Here is a 23,485-nt window from a genome sequence, read left to right on the forward strand (position 1 = left end):
CTTGTCTGCCCAGCCTGTCTTTGAACAGCTATCTTCAGAGCTCAACCTAAGTAGCCAGAAGTACAGATGTAAGGCCCTGACACCAGCTCAGTCCATATACTTTAAATTCTCACATTAACAACTTTACTTATTTTCCTCAGAATGTCCAGGGGTAGCTACACTGTGTCCCCAGTGATGGAAATCTGCTTTGTTTCATAACTCAATGCTGTCTCCATGGCCCATTGATTACCCTTCTCCAGGGATCTCGCCTGGTTCTCAGAAAAACTTCACCCCTGACCTTATCTGAAAGTTCAGGACTGTTGGTATCAGAAGAATACTTCTCTCATAAATCACAAACAGGACAAGACAAAGACATTCCAGAGAAGATCTCACCCTTGAATGTATAAATGCATAAAATCCTCCATACCCCCTGCTCCTTGCTTCTCCAACCCTGCTGGGTGTTACACAAAGTCTCTCTGCAGCAATAATTAAAGCCTGTTCAGACCTGTTGAGGTATCTGCTTTCTTTCTCTCCTTTCATCTGCTGGATCTTTTCCTAGTAGTGTACAGTAGAATTCATGTTTCTACTTCAATTGCTACAATTCTTTTTCTTTTTTTCATCAGTCATGGGTCTTGAACCCTGTGCCTTTCCTGCCTGTGCTGGCTTTGAACCGTGATCCTCAGATCTTAGCCTCCTGAGTAGTCAGGATTACAGGCATGAGCCATCTGTGCCTGGCTAATCTCTACAATCTTTTGTTATTTTTTCTTGACCCACAATTATATTTTCCTTGAAGTGATGTTTAAAAATTTAATTTTCTCTCTTCTCTATATTCTCAGTCCTACTTTTAGACTTGGTAAAAACTTTAAAAAATTAACTTCTATGGTATTTACCAATAAACGTCTTTCTGAAAACACACGTCAATCTGCCCTGCTTTTCTACACTCTGATATACAAAGTTAACCAGAATTTGGAGTGTTTAGTGGGAGAAAGCTCAACATACAGGCTTGTACTATTGTTTGCAAGTCTCCTCAGTGAGCAAGTACTAGCAATGCCTAAAGGACCACAATTTCTGCATATAACAAAATTCCCTGACAGGTAGTTGCTCTATCTTTGCATAGAGCCACACTCAGGCTACAGAAGAGTACAGTAGACCAGACATGACACACCTGTGCATGTCGATGATTTGCAGTAACTGAACTTTATTAACAGCTCATTAGTGTGTGGATGGATGTGTACACTCCAACTCTCTTCATTCTTGGGCTGAAATACTTTTACACATTTCACAATTGTTTTCTCTATCTGCCCCATAGAATTTGGATATATTGTTTACTGAGGTAGCTTACTCATCCCAACTTATAACTTGTTAATATTCAATGTAGGGAAGCAATGTTGTAGCAAAACAAAACCTGATACCATCTCTTTTATTTGATCTTATTTTCAGCTCAAAGTTATATTGTCATACTTTGCCCTACTTCAAAAATTTCAGTGACTTCTTCAGTTAACTTTCTCATACTTCATTGTTTAGCAAAACCCAAATAGTCTTTCATTTTTTTCCACTTTCAATAGACTAATATATTTAAGACATGGCATTTATTTAAAATAATCTCTTGGGGTTAAGAGAACATGGTTGGTTAGTAAATACAGGACATAGAAAAATAATTTCTAATGTTACATAGTACACTGTTGTTCACAATAATTAATTGGCTATAAGAATAGCTAGTAGAGATTATTTTGAATGTCTCTAAGAATATACGTTAAGAAAACACATTTATTGGTGAATGTGTAAGATTACATACACACATTATATACATATATATGTATACAAACATATACATTAAGTGATCTGACCATAAGAAAATTTTATACATGTACTGAAATATCACACTGTATTCCCTAAGTAGGTATAATTACTATATGTCAATTAAAATCATGCTATTGTTGTACCTCTCAATGATTTTATAATAAAATTCTTGGACATGAATACTTGAAAGAGTAACCTCATCTCATTTTTGAGTTCTTAATTATTTGTGTCCTTTTTCCATCTAAATTGAAGCTATTTTCTAAAAAGTAATGATTTTCAAGAGTTCTAAAATGAAAGCATGAGGCCTACTCAACAAACAAGCATAATTGGTTTAAGGAAAAAGTGAAAATGATAATTTACTGTGCATGAAAACTGACATATGAGCATAGAGTAAAACAATATTTATTAAAATTAAGGTACTAAAGTGAGGCAAGAAGTGTTCACTGTGGCATTTGAATGACAATCTACTGTTACAGATTAGCCTATGACTCTATGTCCAATTAACCAAGAGAACCAATTGTGATCACCAAGGCCCAGTGAGAGTACAAGACTGAATTCAAGACTCAGTACTGGCACAAAAGGAAAAAGAGAGAGGGAAAGAGGGAGGGAGAGAGAGGGGGGAGAGAAAGACTCTGGAAGTCAGCATGAGAGAGCTATAAGACAGTAGAAAATCACATTTTCTTAATTTTTGATGCATTTAATATTTCATCAAAATACCCACTTTTCTCCATTAACTAGAAATACAAAGGTATGGAATGATGAATGGTTCAGATGTAAAGTTTGGTCAAAATTCATCACAAAGTCCTTTGAGATTATTATAAAGTTTAAAATGCAGTTGTGTATAACAGAAAATTTTATGTATCTCAACACTACTTAACATCAATTTCTCAAGAAGAATGGATACCAAAAAAAATCTGACTACAGGGCTGGGACACATTGACTAGGATGGGTTGGATAACTAGGGCTGCAAAAGAAAATAAATCTATAAAAGTCTGAACATTATACAAGTGAGAAGGGAAAGAAAATACTTTAATAGTGAGGTAAATGAAGGTAGGTTAGAAAATTATAATTAGGCCTGTATTTTATGAGAATGGAAATAACTTTGAAAGTGGCCATATTTGTCAGTGAAACCAGGATATAATAACATACTGATGTTCATTCGCCTTAATTTTTGGTTGACCACAATAATTATTTCACTGAAAGGGTCTTCATTATAAAGTATGGGTTCAGGTACACATGGATAAGCAATTAGAACACCATACCCCTGGGGGCAGGGGAGGGGGAAGAAAACCCGAGGAAAACTAGGTTTAGACATAGAAAACTTAGTGGCTTTCTACAGAGTAAGGCAGTGAGAACCAGTTATTTTAATTCAGGCTTCATCTCTCTCACAGCTTCCTGTTTCAGGACACTCACATAAACAAGTGTCTAGGTCTAGTACAATTTATCAGGAGTAATTTCTAAAACATATATAGATAGGAGAAAGGGTTACACAACATGAACTATAAACAAAATTACTAATATACTTCATTATTACAGTCTACTAGTAATTTCTCACTGGACCACAGGACACATTTCATTGTAGATCCCCATTTGTATCCAGTTAAACTAAAACAGTTGGTGAATAGGAATTACTTAAGCAGGAATAGAAAAAAGAAACAACCATAGTCACTACAGAAAATGTACTTGCAAGGTTTTAGGCAAGGAAAGAACATGCAGGAAGGAGGAGGTGAAGGTAGAGCAAGAAAAAGTTTATTGGAGAACGCTCCCTGGTGGCCTCTCTGGTCCAGATCAGAGAGGTTGCTCAGAGTCTAGTTGTAGAAAGGTTTATATGGCCAAAGTCAGCAGGAACTTTCAGCATGTAACTTGTTTTTCAAGTTTGAGCAGTTTCAGGCTAGTGGCCCCAAAGAACGATTGGGATAGGTGGTGTATAATTGGAACAGGTGGTGTATAAGGAAGTGGCTTTTCTTGGCTGCCTCTGCCCTCCAGTGGCCTGTCATTCCCGCATCTTTGGTAATAGGGCATCAATTGTTATCTGGCTACTTCCTGCTGGACAGGGACATCATGGGGCTGTAACCCAGTTGTCTAGGACGCTGGAGGGGTAGTTGGCAGGTGAGTGTACAGGTGGAGAAGAAGAAGCTGATTAACTCCCTCTGGTCATTTCTTGGATGCAGCTCTGGATGGACCTCAAGAGGCATGGGACAAATACAAAGAAAAGACAAATTAAAATTAATGGGCCTACCAAGGGTAGTAACCATCCAGCAAGGGGGCTATGGAACCAATCCAGAATGGGCCCCTGGACTGCTGATGTTTGAGCTCCTCTTTTAGGTTGTTTAGGATCTCAATGTTTTGTTCTACTAAACGTGATTCATTAATATAACAACATTGTCCCCACAAGAATAGGCAGGTCCCACCGTTTTTAGCTGTTAGAAGGGCCAAGGCTCGGCAATTTTGAAGAGCAATCTGTGCCAGGGAGGTAAGTTGACGCTGGAGTGAGGCTAGAGATCATGGGGTAGGAGCCAACTCACCCTGCCCTTCTCTCCAGAGGAGACCATTTTCCCCCTAATTCCTTTCCCAACACTTTTGTTGTTGTTGTTGTTGGTTGTGGGGCTTGAACTCTGGGCTTGGGTGCTATCCCTCCACTCTTCAGCTGAGCTCTACTGCTTTAGCACTATCCCTCAGCTCTTCAGCTCAAGGCAAGAGTTCTACCACTTGAGCCACAGTGCCACTTCTGGTTTTCTAGTGGTTTTTATTGGAGATAAGAGTCTCACTGACTTTCCTGCTGGGGCTGGCTTTGAACTGTGATCCTCAGATCTCAGCCTCCTCTATAGCTAGGATTACAGGTGTGAGCCACTGGTGCCCAGCCCAAGACTTTCTTTACTACCTGTTTACCCTTTACAATCCCTTAAGCTTCTTTGTGGCTAGAGTTTAAAAATGCACATTTTTTTCCCTTTGGCTTGTGGAACTGGGTTATCTCAGAACTGCCTCAAGGCAATGCTTGGGTGGAAAGGTTTGTTAGATTTTAAGGCTAAGAACAGGGCTGGGTCTCACTCCTCTTACTACCTCCAGTGCATATATCAGGCACATAAGAGGGCCCATCGCTCGGGGCTGGGAGGGAAGTCCAATCAACTCCCATAACAGAGACCTGGGAAGGAATTACGTGGCCTGAGTAGGAAGGGAGGACCAAATAGGCAGCCTCCATTTTGTCCAAAAAGGAAATGGCTTTACCTGCTACCTGGATTGTTACCTAGGTTCAACAAGGGTGATTGGGGTCAGCAAAGCAGGGCAACCTCAGTCTTCAGCGGCCAGGCCCAGGACTGAAGCCAGCTAGTTAGGGGAGGGAAGGGCTGTACCCCCACAACTAGGTGCAGAGGGACAGTCAGTCTTCCAGTGTCCGTTCTGAATGCACAGGGGACATAGTTATCTGGGGAGGAGGGGGGTTAGGGCATCGCCTTGCCCAGTGCCCCTCCTGGCCACACTTGCAGCAGCGTCCAGATGGTTGTCGCTTTTCTCCAGAGCAGCGTGTTGTAGAAGGCCTTACGGCAGAGACCAGAGCTTGGGCTTGGTAGGCCGCCTTTTGTCCAGAGCAGGCTTCCCCATCAGCCTTTTCCTGTTCCTCAGGGGCATGGAAACTTTAAAGGCCATGTTCAGCAGGTCTCGGATAGGGGTTTGAGGGCCATCCTCAGTCTTTTTAAAGTTTTTAAAGTTTTCTCTTTATGTTTATGTTTGGGGCTGACTGAGAAGTAAAATGAGGGGCCAAAAAGCTTGCCACAGCTGGAGAGGTGGGGTCCAAGCAGGTGTAATTAGGGAGGGCCTCAGTAAGTCTAGCTAGAAAGGCAGTAGGCTTCATTCTGAAGTTGAGTAATTTCCCATAGTCTGTCAAAGTTAATCACCTTATGGGAGATACCTGTTAGAGAGCCAAAAGGCACTGAATCATCTTATCTCTACACAAGCAGCCATTGCCACCCTCTGATATTTTCAGTGAGGTCCTGTCTGTGGACTGCCTCAGTTCCCACGGGCATGATAGTAAGGTGGATCTCGTCCTCATGAGCCTGGGCTCATGCTCCTCCATGATAAGAATGGAGGGGAGTAGAAAATGGAGGTCATGCCAGGTGAGATATTAAACGCTCAGCTCAGTGGGATCAGGTGGAGCCTAGGGCAGTAGACATGCAACAGGTGGGAAGGATAACTGAGAGTTGAGAGGGTCAGGAGTGGAAGAGACGGAGGGAGGGCTTTTGGAAGGATCTTGCCACATAAGCAAGATTTGAGATAGGGCCAGGAGAGACAGAGGGAGGGAGGGGAGCATAAGTAGAAGAATCCCTGGACAATAGGAATTTCAGCCCACTTTACCATCCACTCATAGAAATTGCGGAGATAGGTTAGTATATTGAAATTGAAAGTCCCATTTTTCAGGCTGGCATGAGTGGTTATCAAGCTGGTATATAGGCCATTCTCGGTTACCAAGGAAGAATAAGGTCAAGTCTTAGGCTTAGAGGTTCGAGATTAGCCAATAAGCAACCCAGAAGAGTATGTCGGTCTAGTTTGGAATTTTGGTTTCTCATCGTGCCCAAGAGTGCCCGGGTTAAAACTAAGGCTGAAGAAGGCATCCCTGTCTTAGCCAAAGAGTTACTAAAAAAAAAAAAAAAAAATGGAGGTGACAGAAGACCAGGCGTCCCTCGATTGTTCTCAGCACCTAGACCAAAGGCTGGAGGGAGACAAGGACTGGAGCTCGTGATGTTATGGAAACAGAACGGAAGGAGCTGAGTTCCCTGAGAGCAAGCCAGGATACCATGGGAGGGGCGGTGGGGACTCACAAAATCCGAATGTGGTGGATGCACAGAAGACTGAGGTCCTGGTCCAACGAAAAGAGACAGTGGGAGAGAGACAGAGAGAGAGAGAGAGACAGAGAGACAGAGACAGGGAGAGACAGAGACAGAGAGAGACAGACAGGGAGAGACAGAGACAGAGAGACAGAGAGAGAGAGAAACAGAGACAGAGACAGAGGGAGGTAAGTAAGGGTAGAGGCCTTCGCTGGGTTTACACAGATAGCCAATAATATCCCAAGCCACTAGGTGGCCGTCCACTGGATATGCACCACTTACAGAGGCAAAGGCCACCAGGTTTTTTCAGGTGGCTGTTTAGCCAAAAGTAAGTTCTGTGCTCCCAATGGGGGAGGCCTCTGGAAAGGAGGAAGGGAGGAGAGAGGCTGAGAAAGGGCAATGCCCATTGGTCACCCTAGAGGGAAGCAAAGCACTACCACCTTCCTTGGTTCAGCACCAGATGTAAGGTTTTAGGCAAGGAAAGAACACGCAGGAAGAGGTAAAGATGAATAAAATAAAAGTTTATTGGGGTATGTTCCCAGGCGAACTCTCTGGTCGGGATGAGAGAGGTGGCACCGAGTCTGGTTGTAACAGGGTTTATATGGTTGGGGTGGGCAGGAACTATTAGCACGTACATTGTTTTGCAAGTTTGAGCAGGTTCAGGCATTGGGACAGTTGGTATATATTTGAGACAGGTGGTGTATAAGGAAGTGGCTTTTCTTGGCTGCCTCTGACATTCAGCAGCCTGTCAGTAAGTATTTTTTTATGTTGTCTTTGTCCATTCACTGGTTGTCATTTTCCCTCCTCCAAACTTCTAATGTTCTTTGAACTTGATAGTTTTTTTGGGGTTTTTTTTTTCCTTTCAGTTTTTGAAGGCACATTTCATCTCCTCAACTTCTTGGCAAATTCCTTGACTGATGAAATACTCATATGACTTGAGCCTGGGTCACTAGTAAGGGTGAAATGGTTCCTGAAGAGAAAAAATAATACCAGGAGAGAAATGAAGATCAGGAAGCAGTCTTATTAATGGTGGAGTGGACAGGCTCAAGAAGCAACAGTTGAACTGATGCTTCCAAAACCTCAAGTGTTTACTGAGGTTTGTAGTCATTCTTACAAAATGTATTATGTGTCATTGGATCCTATAAACTGAGTTGTGTGTCACTAATTCTTTCCATATGTCAAGTTGGGGTGCTTTTGACCTTGGATTGACAGGTCCCGGCTAGTCATTTTGTGGGCAGTAGAGCTCCTCGGTCATCAGATCCTTCGGTATAAAACAAATTATTCATGTAATATCAGTAGAACAGCAAGTGGCTATTAATCTCTAAGCTATTGTTCTCAGTCATCAGGTTTTCCAACTAACTGCCTAATTCATCTGCTACTGCAAAAAAAAAGTTGAGGGTATACCCTCAAATGATACCATTTGGTTTCTATTTACTTATATATAAAGATAGGATCAGGGAGTCATCCAACAAGTAACAGATCAAACTAACCACAGCTGCCAACCTGGGACAGATGCTTACAGTAAAAGTTACACATCTGCTTACTACCTTCACTGTGACACGGATTCGTTTTCCAAGATCACTATTCACTCAAGTAACTTTACAGTTCCACAGAGTGTAACAGCTTAAGGCACCAATTACATACTGCACTGTAATCCCTGTGACCAAAACCCCAGCAGAAACAACCTCCTGAAGGAAAACTCTCTTCTTTCCCACTACTTCTGGCCAGGTCAATGCAGAACAGCTGGGTCACTAGGCATAGGAATCAAGTGCCGCCAGAGCCCGGGTCCTCCTGGTGATCCTAACATTTGAGTGCGGGGCCCGGACGGGAGGGCGGGACTTCCTGCGTCATGCGAGATCCTCCTAGAGATTGGCCCAGCAGGGGACGTGGCCTGAGGAGAGATGAGCGAAGGGCTGGCTGGGGAAGAATTTAAAGTGGCAAATCCACGCAAGGGAGCGGAAGGGCATCTCTGGGGAGAAGTAAGGAGACAGGGAAAGCTGGAGGTGAGGGCTCCCGTGTGTGGGGGGGGAGGGGAAGAAGGGGGGCGGGGAGTTCGCTGGGAAGAGGGGCTAAGACACGAAAGCGGAAGCCGGGGGCGGGGGAAGGGGGCCGGAAGAGGGTCTCGAGACCGGAAGAGGGTCGCAGACCGGAAATGGGTTCGGAGACCGGAAGAGGGTCGAGGGAGAGCGCAGCGGCGGTCGAAGGGGCGGTCGCCACGGCGGCCTCCGGGACTTTGTATTCTGTGGTTTGGCTGCTCCGTCCCCTCCGGACGAGTCTTGAGTGTTTTTGGAAGGATGGGTGCTGGCTTCCTTCCAGGTGAATCCCCACGGGGCTGAACCCGGCGTCCGGGCGGCCGCTTCCCCAGCGAGCCGCGGCGCCTGCGCACTGCCCTCTGCTGGGCGTTGCGCGCACTGCCGAGCGCCGCCGTAGCCCGACTCTGCTGGGCTTGGAGGGCAGTGGGGAAAGATGAGTGAAACGTCACGGACTTGAACGTGGCCTTTAGTACAGGAAGGCTGTGAGTTTACGCACCAGAACAGTTTCTGAATACTTAGGAACCCCCGATACTAACTTGGGCTGCGGCGCCACCAGTAAAACACTGACTTGAAAGTGGGTATTCTAGATGCTACAGGTATACAGATATGCAGGCCCTGGACAGGAGTCGCGGAGGACTGCGTCTTTTGAGGACCTAGCACTGGGGTGAAGTAGAATTACAAAATCCACTGGGTGGGGCAGGGTAACAAGTCAGGTGATCTTTAGTTGACGCCCTATTGGGTTCTCACCTGAAAGATGAGTGGATGGTAATTAGCTGGGTCACAGGCAGTGGTGAGCATTTCACTAAGGGGAACCGGCTTGTGAAGAGGTACTGAAGTTGAAACAGGGTGAGTTATGAGAATGATAAATCGGGCGGATGGAAAGTTGGCTGTGGCTAGATTCTTCTACTTCTGGGTGGAGTTTGGGGTTGTAAGAAAATTAACTTTTCGGGCTGGGAAGGTGGCTCAGTGGTAGAGCGCTTGCCTTGCATGCTCAAGGCCCTGGGTTCGATTCCTCAGCACCACATAAGCAAAAAAGAAAAAAGCCGGAAGTGGCGCTGTGGCTCAAGTGGTAGAGCGCTAGCCTTGAGCTGAAGAGCTGAGGGACAGCGCCCAGGCCCAGAGTTCAGGCGCCACGACCCGACCCCCCCCCCAAAAAAAAAAAAAAAGGAAAAAGAAAGAAAATTAACTTTTCAGGCACTGGTCTAGGCAACTGCAGCTGCCCTTTCAGCAACTACATTTACGACAGTCCAATTGACGTAGTTGTGTCAGATAGGATTTTGATAAGGGATTTAGATGTTCTGAGTGTACCTGTTGTGTGCGTAGAGTATTAGAAAAATTTAGGAAAAAGATGTCAATCATATCTACTAAAATTTTCATAAGAACAAAAAGCCCGAAGGATTTGAACTTTGTTTATTGTGGATGTGTGTAGCAGAGGAACTTTGGAACTTTTTGTATTAAACAGGTATTGGGAAATCTTACATTTCGAATATTAGGATATTAGTGTTGGCTATACTGCCGCTGTTATCTGACTTGGAGATCAGTGTGTGAAATATATTGTCTTACAGGCTTTAGGAAAGCTTCTGGCAGAAGATGAAAGATCTCAGTTCAGTAGTTCAGTAAAAGACAAAAAAATAGGCAAAAGATTAAATAAGCATTTTACAGAAGTTTATTATGCAAAGGAATAGTAAACATAAAAATGGAGTTAAGAACCAAGATAGGGCACTGCTTACCTGTATTTCATTACTTAAGAGGGTGAGGCCGGAACTTCATGAATTTAGATGGGGAGTTTCACAAGGCTACCTTGCGCTTAGTTCTGCATCACCTGCACAAAATAATGAGACCCTGTCTCAAAAAATATTTTTTTCTTCATTTTACAACTATAGAAATACAAAATGAAACTAAAATGAGCTACAGCCCATTAGAATACAAGTGATATATATGGTTGTGGAATAACTAGAACGTTTATTCCTTTGTAACAATATACTTTGTACCAAATCATTGGTATGGCCATTTTGGAAAGTTCACTAGCAGCATGTTCTATGAGCAAATGAACAATTATATATGTCACAATTTTTAGTATTCTGGCCATCCAGCTTTCTCTGTGTGTATATGTGTGAAAGTGTAACTTCATAAGACGAGCGATTGATAACACCACTATGGTCAATTTTGAGGTACTAATAGCTTAAAAAACTAACTAGGAAAAGGGTTACATATTTAACATCCAATATAAGTGGAGGTGCAGCACACCAACCCAAGCTTTCCATTCCTAAATATATACCATCACAAATAAGTATTGGAAAAAGAAACATACTCAAGTGCTTCCAACAATAATACAAAAAAATTACTAACAACCACATATCTATTAACATTAGAATACATAAATTTCGGCATATTCTTTAAGGCCTGGAATGAGAAGAATTGACTCTTTATAGACTTAATTATAATAGCAAATGAATGTAAAAAACTATGTTGAAACTAAACACAAAAAAATATAATCCAACTTTTGTAACATATAATAGCCAGTAAAGTAATTGAGGTTGTCTGATAATCATCCTTACTTGAGGGGCTAAGTCTGAAAGGTAACACAGGGGCTTCTTGAGATATGGATTATATTATCTTTCTTACTATTTTGTGAAAAATCATTGAGCTGTATGTTTTATGCCATGGACCATTCATTTCAAGCTGTCTCTGAGGGAAGACAGTAGGAGATTGAGAGGAAATTGAGGAACACACACACACACACACACACACACAGGAAATTGAGGAACACACACACACACACACACACACACACACACACACACACACACACACACACACACACACACACACACACACACACACACACACACACACACACACACACACACACACACACACACACACACACACACACACACACACACACCCCTACCTTAGAAAAAGCTGGACCACATAGGCTGTCAGCACCCAGAAATCTGAGGGACGTTACACACACACACACACACCTACCTTAGAAAAAGCTGGACCACATAGGCTGTCAGCACCCAGAAATCTGAGGGACGTTAGCTACCCAGTATTATGTGGAAGACAGCCTCATGAAAAAAGATGAATTTATTGGGGAAGTAGATAGCTGACCAGAGACACAGCACAGACTTGGGAGCTGAAACTGTGAACCCGAATGGTCCACAAGCCAGGGTTTTAAAAGGCAAAATCCATGAGGTCAAGTCTGGCCACACACAGGTGACCAATGAGTTTGCAACCAATGAGTTTGTGTATATAAAATAAGAAGAATGGCAGAATCAACAAAAACAAAATGACCCACAAGCACTTCTAGCTCATGTCCCTTTTTCCTAAAGACCCTTTCCAGGTTTTTTTGTTTTGTTTTGTTTTGTTTTGATCGGTTGAGGAGCTTGAGCTCAGGGACAGGGAGCTATCTCTGAGCTCTTCTGTTCAAGGGTAGCAATCTACCACTTTGAGCCACAGCTCCACTTCCACTTTTTTTGTGGTTTGTTGAAGGGAGATAAATCTCATAGACTTTCTTGGCCAGGCTGGCTTTGATTTCAGTCTCCTAAGTAGCTAGGATCACAAGCATGAGCCACCAGCACCTTTCCAGTTTTTTTTTTATTTGAAAGCATTGAGGAAGATAAGTATAATGCTTAGAATAAAATGATTCTTGTAGCATTCTATACAGACTGAATTACTCTTTTTTTTAAAGGTTTTAAAGGTTGAAGGATGAAAAAATAGACTGAAGAGAAAGGCATAAGATGGCACAAAGCACAGAAAATATTTTCCCTTAATCATTCTAATGAGTTGAATCTCAATAAATGCATTTCAAGGTACCATCTTCTCTTGATGCTATCCTGAAATGATATGTTTTCTGAATTGTTTGGTCTATGAAAGAAATGAAAATGGAATTCCAAACATTATCTCCTGAAAGATTTTTTTCCTTTCCTTGTGTAAGAGATGGGTGTTGCTGCATTGCTCAGACTGCATTTAAACTTCTGGGCTCAAATGATTCTTTTCCCTTAGTATCTTCTGTAGATGGGACTGTAGGCATGTGCTATTGAGCCCAGTACTTTCAGTACTTCTGAAAGTAAGGATAGCCTCCCAATCAGCAGAAAGCTCCATTACAATAGACTATTCGTCCATAATAGCAAATTAGTGGTTACTAATCTGGATAACCATGTATTTACCTCTTTTCCAGAAATGGCAAAAAGTCTTTTGATGACATCATCTCTGTCTTCAAGGACAAAACTATTGCAGCTAACAGGAGTGTCACTTTATAATACTTCTCATGGTTTCCATGAGGAAGAGGTGAAAAAGAAACTTCAGCAGTTTCCTGGTGGATCTGTTGACCTTCAGAAAGGAGACAATGGCATTGGTATACTGACTCTGAACAACCCCAGTAAAATGAATGCCTTCTCAGGTACCAGAAATCTTTCTTTTTCTAGATAAAGAATGGCAGGAAGCAGGATGCCAGTGGCACCTTCCTGTAATCCTAACTACGCAGGAGGCCGAGATCTGAATTTAATCTCTTAAAGCAAGGACTGTCCTAGACACCTAGTTTGTATACTCTATTGTATCAGTACAATAGGTATTTCATAGATATTATTTGTAAGATACAGGATGACACATTATTTCTAACTTTTTAAAATGTTTTTTTTAATTGTAAAAATACTGTACAGAACGGTTACAGTTACATGAGCAAGGTAATGAGTACATTTCTTATCCAGCATTGTTACCTCCTATTTCTAACTTTTTAAAAAATTATTTTCAGTGTCCTGTATTTGTGAATTTTTCCCCCTTTTACCCCTCTTGTAGGTGTTATGATGTTACAACTTCTGGAAAAAGTGATTGAATTGGAAAATTGGACAGAAGGCAAAGGCCTCATTGTTCATGGGGCGAAAAATACTTTCTCTTCAGGATCTGACTTGAATGCTGTGAAAGCCCTAGGAACTTCTGAGGCAAGTGTTGTGTGGATTATGCACTGGATTTTTGACTTCTGTGGCTGATATATATTTTATTTACATTTTGCTCTGAGTTAGCGTCAGACCATGATTCTAACTTTGAAATTATAATTATAACCCACTACAACTGTTACCTTAGATGAAATACATGTGGATCTAACCACTTTTTTTTGAGCTGGCCCCTAACCATGATCTTCCCAACCTCTACCCTTGAGTACAAAAGTTTAAATATTTTGTAAAGCATTTTTCAGGATAGATTAATCCTTTATTATATTTTTGAACTCACCCTAATCATGATATAAATTTAAAAAATAAACAAGTTGAATTAACTTCTGTTTGTGGATGATATGGATTTGTATAAGGCATAGCCTATATTTATCATATGTTAATTTTAAAATGAATAAAAGTAGGAATTGTGTGTCTAAAGTTCCTGACAGTAATTTTTCATATAAACTATATTCTTTGCTTTTGAGGAGAAACCTATAAATATATGCAAGCCTGAAATTTCTAGTTAAAATGGCCTTAGGACTTAGGAAATTGCTTTATATGAGTTGCAGCTCGTATATAGAAATGTACTGCTCCTTACAGCTGAGCTGTTCTGAGACTCAACATGACTTCCCCTTGTAACAGTTTCCCGTCAGTGAGGCTCTTTGTTTAGCATACTGTCTCTTTGTTGTTTCGATGTGTCACTGGCAAGTACTTATTGGATGAATTTGCTTTTTCTGAGAATGATGAGCTAACTAGAATATATGATATAATTGGATTATATTGTCTTCTACAATATAATTTTTGAAAATGATTATTAATGACTTGAAAAAAACAATTTTGGTGTCAATGTTTTTGCCACTGTAATCTCAAGTTTAACAGCATCACCAGCTATCAATATTCTGTTTCTTTCACTTTATATTTCCTTAGCTTTTTTTTGCCCCCCCCTTAACTGTAATTGATCCCTTTAAACTTGGTTTCATTCTGGTAGATCTTGTTTTATGAGCAGGAAAAGAACTTCCAGAATTGTTAATTCTTTATTGACAATTAGAGGCTAGGAGATACACTAGAATAACGTAAGAATTGTTCCTGAAAAGTTATAGAAAAAAGGAACAAAATAGAAGAAAATAATGTAAATATAAATATTATACTGCAATTTGATATGATAGGTATTCTTTAGACTTTAAAAGGTCTCTTTTTAGATGGAACAAGTTATCAAAACCAATTTTAAGCATCTGGATATAAAACCTGCTAACTTTACAGAGAATGGGTATAAAGCCTTATGGAAAAGTCTGGTATTTTAAAAAACCTTCATACTCTTAGTGCAGCTTGAATAATACCCTCCTTTGTCTGCTGATCTTGCTTTTTTTTATCTTCTGTAAATAAATTGGTATTTTGTTCTCTGTTGCTTAAATTTCTATAGTGACCCTGGAAGTTCTTGTAAGAAGATTACACTTACATAATCTTTTAGAGTGTATAGGTATCTTTTTATCTTCCAGTTGTCCTTTAAATGAAATAGATCAGGTCATTTTTAGTTTTCATTCCTTATAGGTGAGAAAACTGAATTTCTTTATTCATGTTATTAATAAGTAGTAGCACCAGGCAGCATACTCAGCTCTTTTACTCCCAGTTGTTTTTGGCAAGTTGAGTGGTTAGTGTTTGTAGAAGGTGGTGAGGTCTAGTTGGTTTTAGTATATCACATAAAAACAATAGTTGAAGCAGTCAGAATAGATGTGCCTTCTCAGGAAGAAACTGTGAATAAGGAAAATAATCACCAATTGGATGTTTTAGAATACATACTTCCAGGGGAATAGCTAAGTAAGAACCAAGGAAGAAACCTGGGTGTGTGAGGGGTCATGGAGGTTGGAGGGAGGGGGGAACTATCAAAGAAATAGGAAGAGAATCAGAACTGTAAAATGTTGCTAGAAACTAAGAGGATCAATGAAGAAACAGATCAAAGGAAGGTACTATGTATTAACATTAGGGGAGAGAATAAGGTATAAGGAGAAAGCTCATTTATTCTGACTGCTTCAACTATTGTTTTTATGTGATATATTAAAACCAACTAGACCTCACCATCTTCTACAAACACTAACCACCCAACTTGCCATAAACAACTCAGAAATTCTGAAGAAACTCTTAGAGTAAGACTGAAGTAGCTGGGCGCTGGTGGCTCATGTTTGTAATCCTAGCTACTTGGGAGGCTGAGATCAGAGGATCGCAGTTCAAAGCCAGCCTGGGTAGGAAAGTCCTTGAGACTCTTATCTCCAATAAACCACTAGAAACTGGAAGTGACGCTGTGACTCAAGTGGTAGAGCGTTAGCTTTGAGCTGAAGAGCTCAGGGACAGCGCCCAGGCACAGAGTTCAAGCCCCTTGACTGACCCAAAAAAAAAAAAAAAAAGACTGAAACGTATGAGGGGAAAAAGAAGAGGCAATGAATTTTGGCTACTTTTAAGAAAATAGTTTTTTTTTCTTAGAAAAGATTATGCCTGTATATGTTTATTTAGCTTTTTAAATATGGGTGAGAATATCTTAGCTCCACATTGTCCTGAGTTGAATTCTACACTGTTCTAATTATATGGCCTCACACAGCTGAGCCCAAGGAGCTCTAGGAGATCAACAATTTAATGTTGTTGAAATTTTAGACAGCATCAAAACATGTTAAGTGGAAACTTTATTTTTTAAAAAGTTTGATATATTTTTGGTTCATTACTTTATTAAACCTGCATTTTAAAATGTATTAAATATTGCTTAATGTAATGAGTCTATTCTTATTTTTCTAAAGGATGGAGTGGCCTTGTCTATGTTCATGCAAAACACCTTAACAAGATTTACTAGGTAATGTATCTTTCTTTCAAGAAATGATTTCTGAAACACTAAATTCAGCTCTTTATTATTCCATTATTTGTACCTGTTTAAAAAATAGTTGTTGTTCAAATTAAAATAAACTATTTCTTTGAGCATGGAGAGCCATTTTTTAATTAAATAGTAGTGAAGTCTACACACATTATTTTATAAATGGAAGCTAGGGAGGAGACTTCTTTTCTTTTTCTGAAGAGCTAATATAACTAGTATATAAGGAATGGACATGGGGAAAATCAAGGGTGGAAATTAGAGCAGACTAGAGGCATTGGACAGGAGCCAGCAGAGATCTAGGTTACCTCATTGAGTAAAGTGAATTGTATCAAAGGAGAGAGATAAAGACTGGAGAAAGGTTTAACAGTTCCTAAGAAAGGTGAATTTACTTTTCATTTTCATGAAAGTGGAGAAAATTTTCTGAATTTGGGGTGACAAACCAACATGCTTTGGGCTAGGGATATGACCCAAGTGATAGTAGATACCTGTCTAGCAAGCATGAGGCCCTGAGTTCAAATATTAGTACCACCACCCAAAACAACAGAAAATCTGATATGGTTTTTAACTGAGTAACTTTCTGGTGGCATATTCTGAATATAGGCAATTTAAAAATATACCATCGAAGAAATTAACATTAAAGCATGCTTAATATAGTCATTATTGTATTTTTGGTACTCATCATATCTGAGTCTAGAAAGATCAATAGAATCGCAAAATTACCACTTTAAAATACTTTTCCTGCGGCTCAGAATGTGACTTAGGTGGCAGAGTGCTTGCCTAGCATGCATGAAGCCCTGGGTTTGATTCCACAGTACCACATAAACAGAAAAAGCCAGAAGTGGTGCTGTGGCTCATGGTAGAGTGCTAGCCTTGAACACAGAGAGGCTCAAGGACAGTGCCCAGATCCTGAGTTCTAGCTCCAGAACTGGCCAAAAAATAAAAATAAAAAATAAAATATTTTCCTATTGTCTTAGCTCCTGTTCACATTTCTCTCCTATTACATTTGCTTTTCTTCCCCCTATATAAAAAGTTACTCTTTTAAAATAATTCTTTTTACTTGGGCATAGTTTACATTAAGAAATACACAGTTACTCTGATTTGTAGCTTTTCATCTTGGTTAGAACCCACAAAAACTTCTATACTTGGACATTTTAGCACAAAATAATGCTATATATGGGGTTAGCCTATGGATCATTTCAGACAGTCATTAGAAGATTTTGATAGTAATCTTTTTTTGGTTGTTGGTCATGGGGCTTGAACTGGGCACTGTCCCTGAGCTCTTCAGCTCAAGGCAAGTACTCTTCCTCTTGAGCCACAGCTCCACTTCCAGTTTTCTGGTGATTAATTGGAGATAAGAGTCTCATGGACTTTCCTGCCAGGGCTGGGTTTGAACTATCATCTTCAGATCTCAGCCTCCTGAATAGCTAGGATTGTAAGCATGAACAATTGGCGTCTAGCTTAGGAATCTTCAATACAGTTTTGGAATTCTATGTTCTGGACCACATTTTCTCTCTTTGGAAACAACCTTAATATTCTCACCCTTCACCTGATATAAATAAAAAGTGGACCAAGAAAACATAATTGAATGATTCCTAGTTGTCATCTTGAAAAGTTCAAGAAGTTATAAATTATACAGTAGAATCAACATTTGGAAAGAAATTAATATGTGGTTTAGTTTTAAAAAACCTATAATTCAGGGAAATATTTTGATAAACTTACATGACATTTAATATGAATATTGTATTTTCAGTATCATACTTGTTTTTTCTTTGTGCACAAACTTAAAGTTCTACTATCCTTTAAAGGTGAATTTGATATAAACACATGGCAACAATTTTGTTTCCAGTGAATTTCAAGATTCAGAAAAAAACATCTGTAAATTAATATTGAAATTAGAAATATTCACATCCACTTTTCTTTTAATATATAGACTACCTTTAATAAGTGTTGCACTAGTCCAAGGTCGGGCATTGGGTGGAGGAGCAGAATTTACTACAGCTTGTGATTTCAGGTAAGGTAAAAATTGTATTCTTTCTCACATAAATATTAGTAGTCTATGCTGAGATCATTTTGTTGCCTTAATGTCAATATTTTATATATTCTTAAACAGGATAATCAGTTAATGAATATTTTGTTAGTCATTAAAGTAGACACTAAGTTTAGAATGATTACTATTTTTTTTAAATTTTTTTATTGTAAAGATACTATACAGAGGATTACAGTTACATGAGTGAGGTAATGAGTACACTTCCTCTTGAACATTGTTACCCCCTCCATTGTTTTCCCCCTACCATCCCCTCCCTCCCTCCCTTCCCCAAGGTGAATGATTACTATTTTACTGTTAACTCATGAATATACATACTTAACCAATATTTTCTAGTATTTGGTACATTTTATTCTTGTTTGAATAGTTATAGAAGTTCTAAAATAGTTGGATTTATAATGTATCTACTTCATACTTCTATATTGGCCTTCTAGTTTTTATGAAACTATAATGAAAACTAAGAATTAAACATTAGGAAACTTCACATAGTGTCTTCTATAGAGCCTTTGTTTAGAGCCTGTTTTTAAAGTATTTTACATAATACAGTGTTTGGTTACTATCTTCTCTCTTAAACTCCTGCCTACTAATATTATTCTGAGAAGGCTTTCTGATATTTTTGTTCTGTATATATAAAACATAGTTTCATGAGTTACAAAAAAATTAAAAGTCTATGTAATAATAACTTTTGGAATCCCTAACTTTCCCCTTTCAGTCATAGCTCCTCCTTTCTACTAGGATTAACAGTGCTGTAAATTTTATCATTCTTTTTTGTTTTTCTTCACTTTTATGAAGTAGATAGATACCTGTAACAAATATATATTTGGAAAAATATCTTTATATAAAAAGCATCATAGTACAATAAAAATAGCATGAGGGGTTCAGTGGACATAATTTATGTAAAATAGCAACATTTGGAATATTTGTATAATTTATGACTTGTCACTTTGTACTCATTTAGAGATATTAATTTAGATTTGCTATATGAGACAATTTAGAGATCCTATCCTCTGAAAACTAGTAATTCCTAATTGAACAGAGTCTATAGTGCCCTCTGCTGTCATTACTGCAGATTGCATTAGGATGATACTACCTTTTGTTCTGAGGAAGCCGTGAATGGCTTTTGGATGAGGTGGCCCTACATAGGAAATTCTCTGTGGAAAGATTTTTTTTTTTCATTTTACCACAAAATCAGGCATTTATGGATTATATAGTTTAAGTTTTTAGTAATACAAATATTTAAATATATGTTTAAAGAGCTCTAAAGTATATGCAAGTGGGCATTAAAACTCCTCTACAAGAGCCAGGATGAGATCTGAGAATCATGATTCAAAGACAGCCTGGGCAGAAAAGCCCATGAGACTCTTACCTCCAATTAACCACCCCCCCCCCCCCCCAACCCACACACACACAAAAGCCAGAAGTGGAGCTATGGGCTCAAGATCACTACCCTTGAGCAAAATGAACTCAGGGGCAGTGTATTAGCCCTGAGTTCAAACCCCAGGACTGGCACATACACACACAAAAAAGTACACACATTGAAGCCAAAAGTGCCCGAGTTTGTCCTGGCTCTGCCACAGCCATATGGTTTTGATTGAGGTATTTGTTACCTGTTTTCTCACGTGTAAAATTTAGAATTATGGTAATATTACATGGTTTAGTTAATAAATCCTTTTGTGGATTTTGTCTAAATAACTTCATACTTTAAAGAATAAAATCTGAATTTTCCATAGTAAGGTCTCTAAGTCTGTGTCTCTGATTTTCTCTGCCTCCCTATTACTTTTTGCTTGTTTCTACTGTTTTGGCTTGGTCTCCAGGTAGTAAGTAGTTCTGCTTCAAGGCTTTTGCACTTGGAATTCCTTCTTCTTGGACTGCTTTTCAGGGTTTTGCTTTGGTTGCTAGGTAGCTGCTCAAGTATTCAGAAGTCTTCTCTAATTAAAATAGCACATCCTCAGCACACATAATTTCCTGAATTCTTTTCTGCATCAATTTTTTAATGATAGGTATCACCTTACACGGCTCAGTGTCCCTTCTTTCCAAAGCCCAAGAATTTTTACTTTGCTCATCCCTTTAGAGTCAGCACCAAGAACATATCGGCAGTGCTTAATATTTGCTAAATGGATATTGGGCTTACAAGTTTTCTCTCCTGCATATCTTGAGGAGTAAGAGGGAAACTTACTGTGCAGTTTTCTTGAACAGTATACAGCATTGCTATGCCCGATACTGATCCAGGTTTCTACATGTAGTTAACTATTCCTTTTACAAAAATAACATTTAGGCTTTTAGAAGGAAACATGTTTGCAGAAAATAAATAAGCACAATACAATTTTTTTGATTTTTGCTGTCGGTCGTGGGGCTTGACCCCTGGGCCTGGGCACTGTCCCTGAGCTCTTTAGCTCAAGGTGAGTGCTCTACCACTTGAGCCACAGTGCCACTTCTGGTTTTCTGGTAGTTTATTGGAGGTAAGAGTCTCACAGACTTTCTTGCGCAATCCTTAATCTCAGCCTCCTGAGTAGTTATGATTACAGGCATGAGCCACCAGCACCTGGCTGCTAATGTTTTTTACAAAGTCAAATTTTAAGTACTAATTAAATTCTAGATGGACTTTTTTTTTTCTTTTCTGTCAGCCCTGTGGCTTGAACTCGGTCTGGTCACTGCTCGAGCTTTTTTTGCTCAAGGCTAACACTCCACTACTTGAACCACAGAGCCACTTCCAGCCTTTTCTGTTTATGTGGTACTGAGGAATCGAACCCAGGGCTTCCTGCATGCTAGGCAAGCACTCTCTACCACTAGGCCACATTCCCAGTCCCTAGATGGACATTTTTCTAACATTGTCTTTCATACTTTGTCTCTGAGATCAATGGAGATTCATACCAGATCATGATATGAAATATATCACTATTTAATTTGATATTAAATATATCACATAGTGACAGTAACATTTTCCATTTTGCTTTTTCAGGTTAATGACTGCAGAGAGTGAGATCAGATTTGTCCACAAGGAGATGGGTATAATTCCAAGTTGGGGTGGTGCCTCCCGGCTGGTCGAAATCATTGGTAGTAGACAAGCTCTCAAAGTGTTAAGTGGAGCTCTCAAACTGGATTCCAAAAAAGCTTTAAATATTGGACTGGTTGAAGAGATCTTGCAATCTTCAGATGAAACTAAATCTCTAGAAGAGGCACAAGAGTGGCTAATGCAGTTTATCAATGGGCCACCAGAAGTCATTAGAGCTATGAAAAAGTCTGTTTGTTCAGGCAAAGAACTATATTTAGAAGAGGCATTACAGAATGAGAGGGATCTCTTAGGAACAGTGTGGGGTGGACCTGCAAATTTAGAGGCTATTGCTAGGAAAGGAAAATTTAATAAATAGCTCTTAAAAACATGGATGTACTACAAGTAAAGCTCCAACGGTTAATATGCATGAAGGTTAAAATTACTTAATATGAACAGCAGAATTATTTTCAAGTCTAGTGCTCTCCGTTGTTCATAATTTTTTGATTATCTGAATTTATTGGTCTTAGATTCTTACCAGTTTTTGACTAAGACATACAACACTTTTTGCTTAAAATTATTTCTGTTAATTTCTATATTCCTATAATAGCTCTTAGATCACTGTGAAAAGATGTTTTTCCTATACTTATTTGGGGGTTGTTTTTCATGAAATGTTTGTTTCTTACCTGGAAATTATTTACAAAAGTAACAATGAAACTTTTGGTCAAAAAATAAAAATGGAGAGTGAATAGAACAGGAAAATAAGAAATGTTATGATTAATAATTTTCTTCTGCTTCAAGCAGCTTGAGTAAACTTGGTCCTTCACTCCCTTTTACAAAATTAGTCTTGTTATTTGATCTTTCCTGTTTTCTATTAAGTAATCTGCTAAAGAATGGTAGCCATGTCATGGAACACAGGCTCCTGTACAAACTGGTCATTCATGTTAACTAGAATTTCCAATCTGATAACATATAGTACTTTTGATAAAGTTTTAAAATTGAAGCTCTCCAGATTCTTGAGGCATCCTACAACAAAATCTTCATTTTTCATCAATATTTGAAGACTACCTAACTTTTGTAACAAGCTATCCTTGGGTAGTAAATTTATCAAAACTGATACAACTCAGCACTGGGAATGTGGCTCAATGATGGAGTGCTTGCTTCACATGCATGAGGCCCTGGGTTCGATTCCTCAGCACCAAATAAATGGAAAAAGCTGGAAGTGGTGCTGTGGCTCAAGTGGTAGAGCTCTAGCCTTAAGCACAGAGAGGCTCAGGGGCAGTGCTCAGGCCCTGAGTTCAAGCTCCAGGACCAGCAAAAAACAACTACAACAAAAAACCTGATACAACTCAAACTAATTGATCATCTAAGTAACTCACTTAATGTGTAGGTAAAGCTGGTGCTGATGGCATGCTTAAACCTAGCTACTCATGAGGCTGAGATGTGAGGATCATGGTTCAAAGCTGGCCTGGGCAGAAAAGTCCCCGTAAGACTGTTAACTCCAATTAACCACTCAAAAACCAAAAGTGGAGCTATGGTTTAAGTGTAATCCTAGCTACTCAGGAGGCTGAGATCTGAGGATTACAGTTCAAAGGCAGCCTGGGCAGAAAAGTCCCCAATTAACCACTCAAAAACTAAAGTGGAGCTGTGGTTCAAGTGGTAGAGCAGTAGCCTTGAGCACAAAGAGGCTCAAGGACAGCACCCAGGCCCTGAGTTCAAGCCCCACAACTGACCAAAAAAAAAAAAAAAAAAAAAAACAGAAAAAAATATAGGTCAGACATGAGTCTAAACTATCAAAACAAGAGGTAAAAGATTTCAAAGTAGTGACAGTTTCAGAGTACTAACAGTAGTGACAGCTTTTTATCAGATTATCTTACTGCTTCAAGTTAAGACAGACTTTTTTTTCCAGGGACAAATTTTAGATTACCATGTTTACCCAGTATTTTATCCTTTGCCAAGACAAACATACCCAATAAAAGTGGATTTTCTGATCTACATGTGAAATTCCTATCTATGAATGATGTTTATAAGT

General features: G+C 39.4%; 1 protein-coding gene across 4 annotated transcripts; it reads left to right on the top strand.

Moving 5' to 3' along the window:
* The first annotated feature begins 8,491 nt into the window (after window positions 1–8,491).
* On the top strand, window positions 8,492–23,448 carry Echdc1 (ethylmalonyl-CoA decarboxylase 1). 4 transcript variants are annotated; one of them, XM_070010224.1, is made up of 6 exons: window positions 8,492–8,575; window positions 12,816–13,037; window positions 13,433–13,575; window positions 16,350–16,402; window positions 18,351–18,431; window positions 21,424–23,448. In XM_070010224.1, exons 2-6 carry the CDS (start codon window positions 12,818–12,820, stop codon window positions 21,830–21,832), a joined length of 906 nt encoding a protein of 301 aa, XP_069866325.1. In that variant the 5' UTR covers window positions 8,492–8,575; window positions 12,816–12,817; the 3' UTR covers window positions 21,833–23,448. The 4 variants fall into 4 exon arrangements, with proteins under 4 accessions (XP_069866325.1, XP_069866323.1, XP_069866321.1 ...); XM_070010222.1 differs by having other exon boundaries at window positions 8,514–8,599; XM_070010220.1 differs by lacking the exon at window positions 8,492–8,575 and adding an exon at window positions 8,751–8,912.
* The last annotated feature ends 37 nt before the right edge of the window (window positions 23,449–23,485 follow it).

Source organism: Dipodomys merriami, unplaced genomic scaffold, assembly GCF_024711535.1.
Source record: "Dipodomys merriami isolate MVZ:Mamm:240054 unplaced genomic scaffold, mDipMer1.0.p SCAF_8, whole genome shotgun sequence".
NCBI lineage: Eukaryota > Metazoa > Chordata > Mammalia > Rodentia > Heteromyidae > Dipodomys > Dipodomys merriami.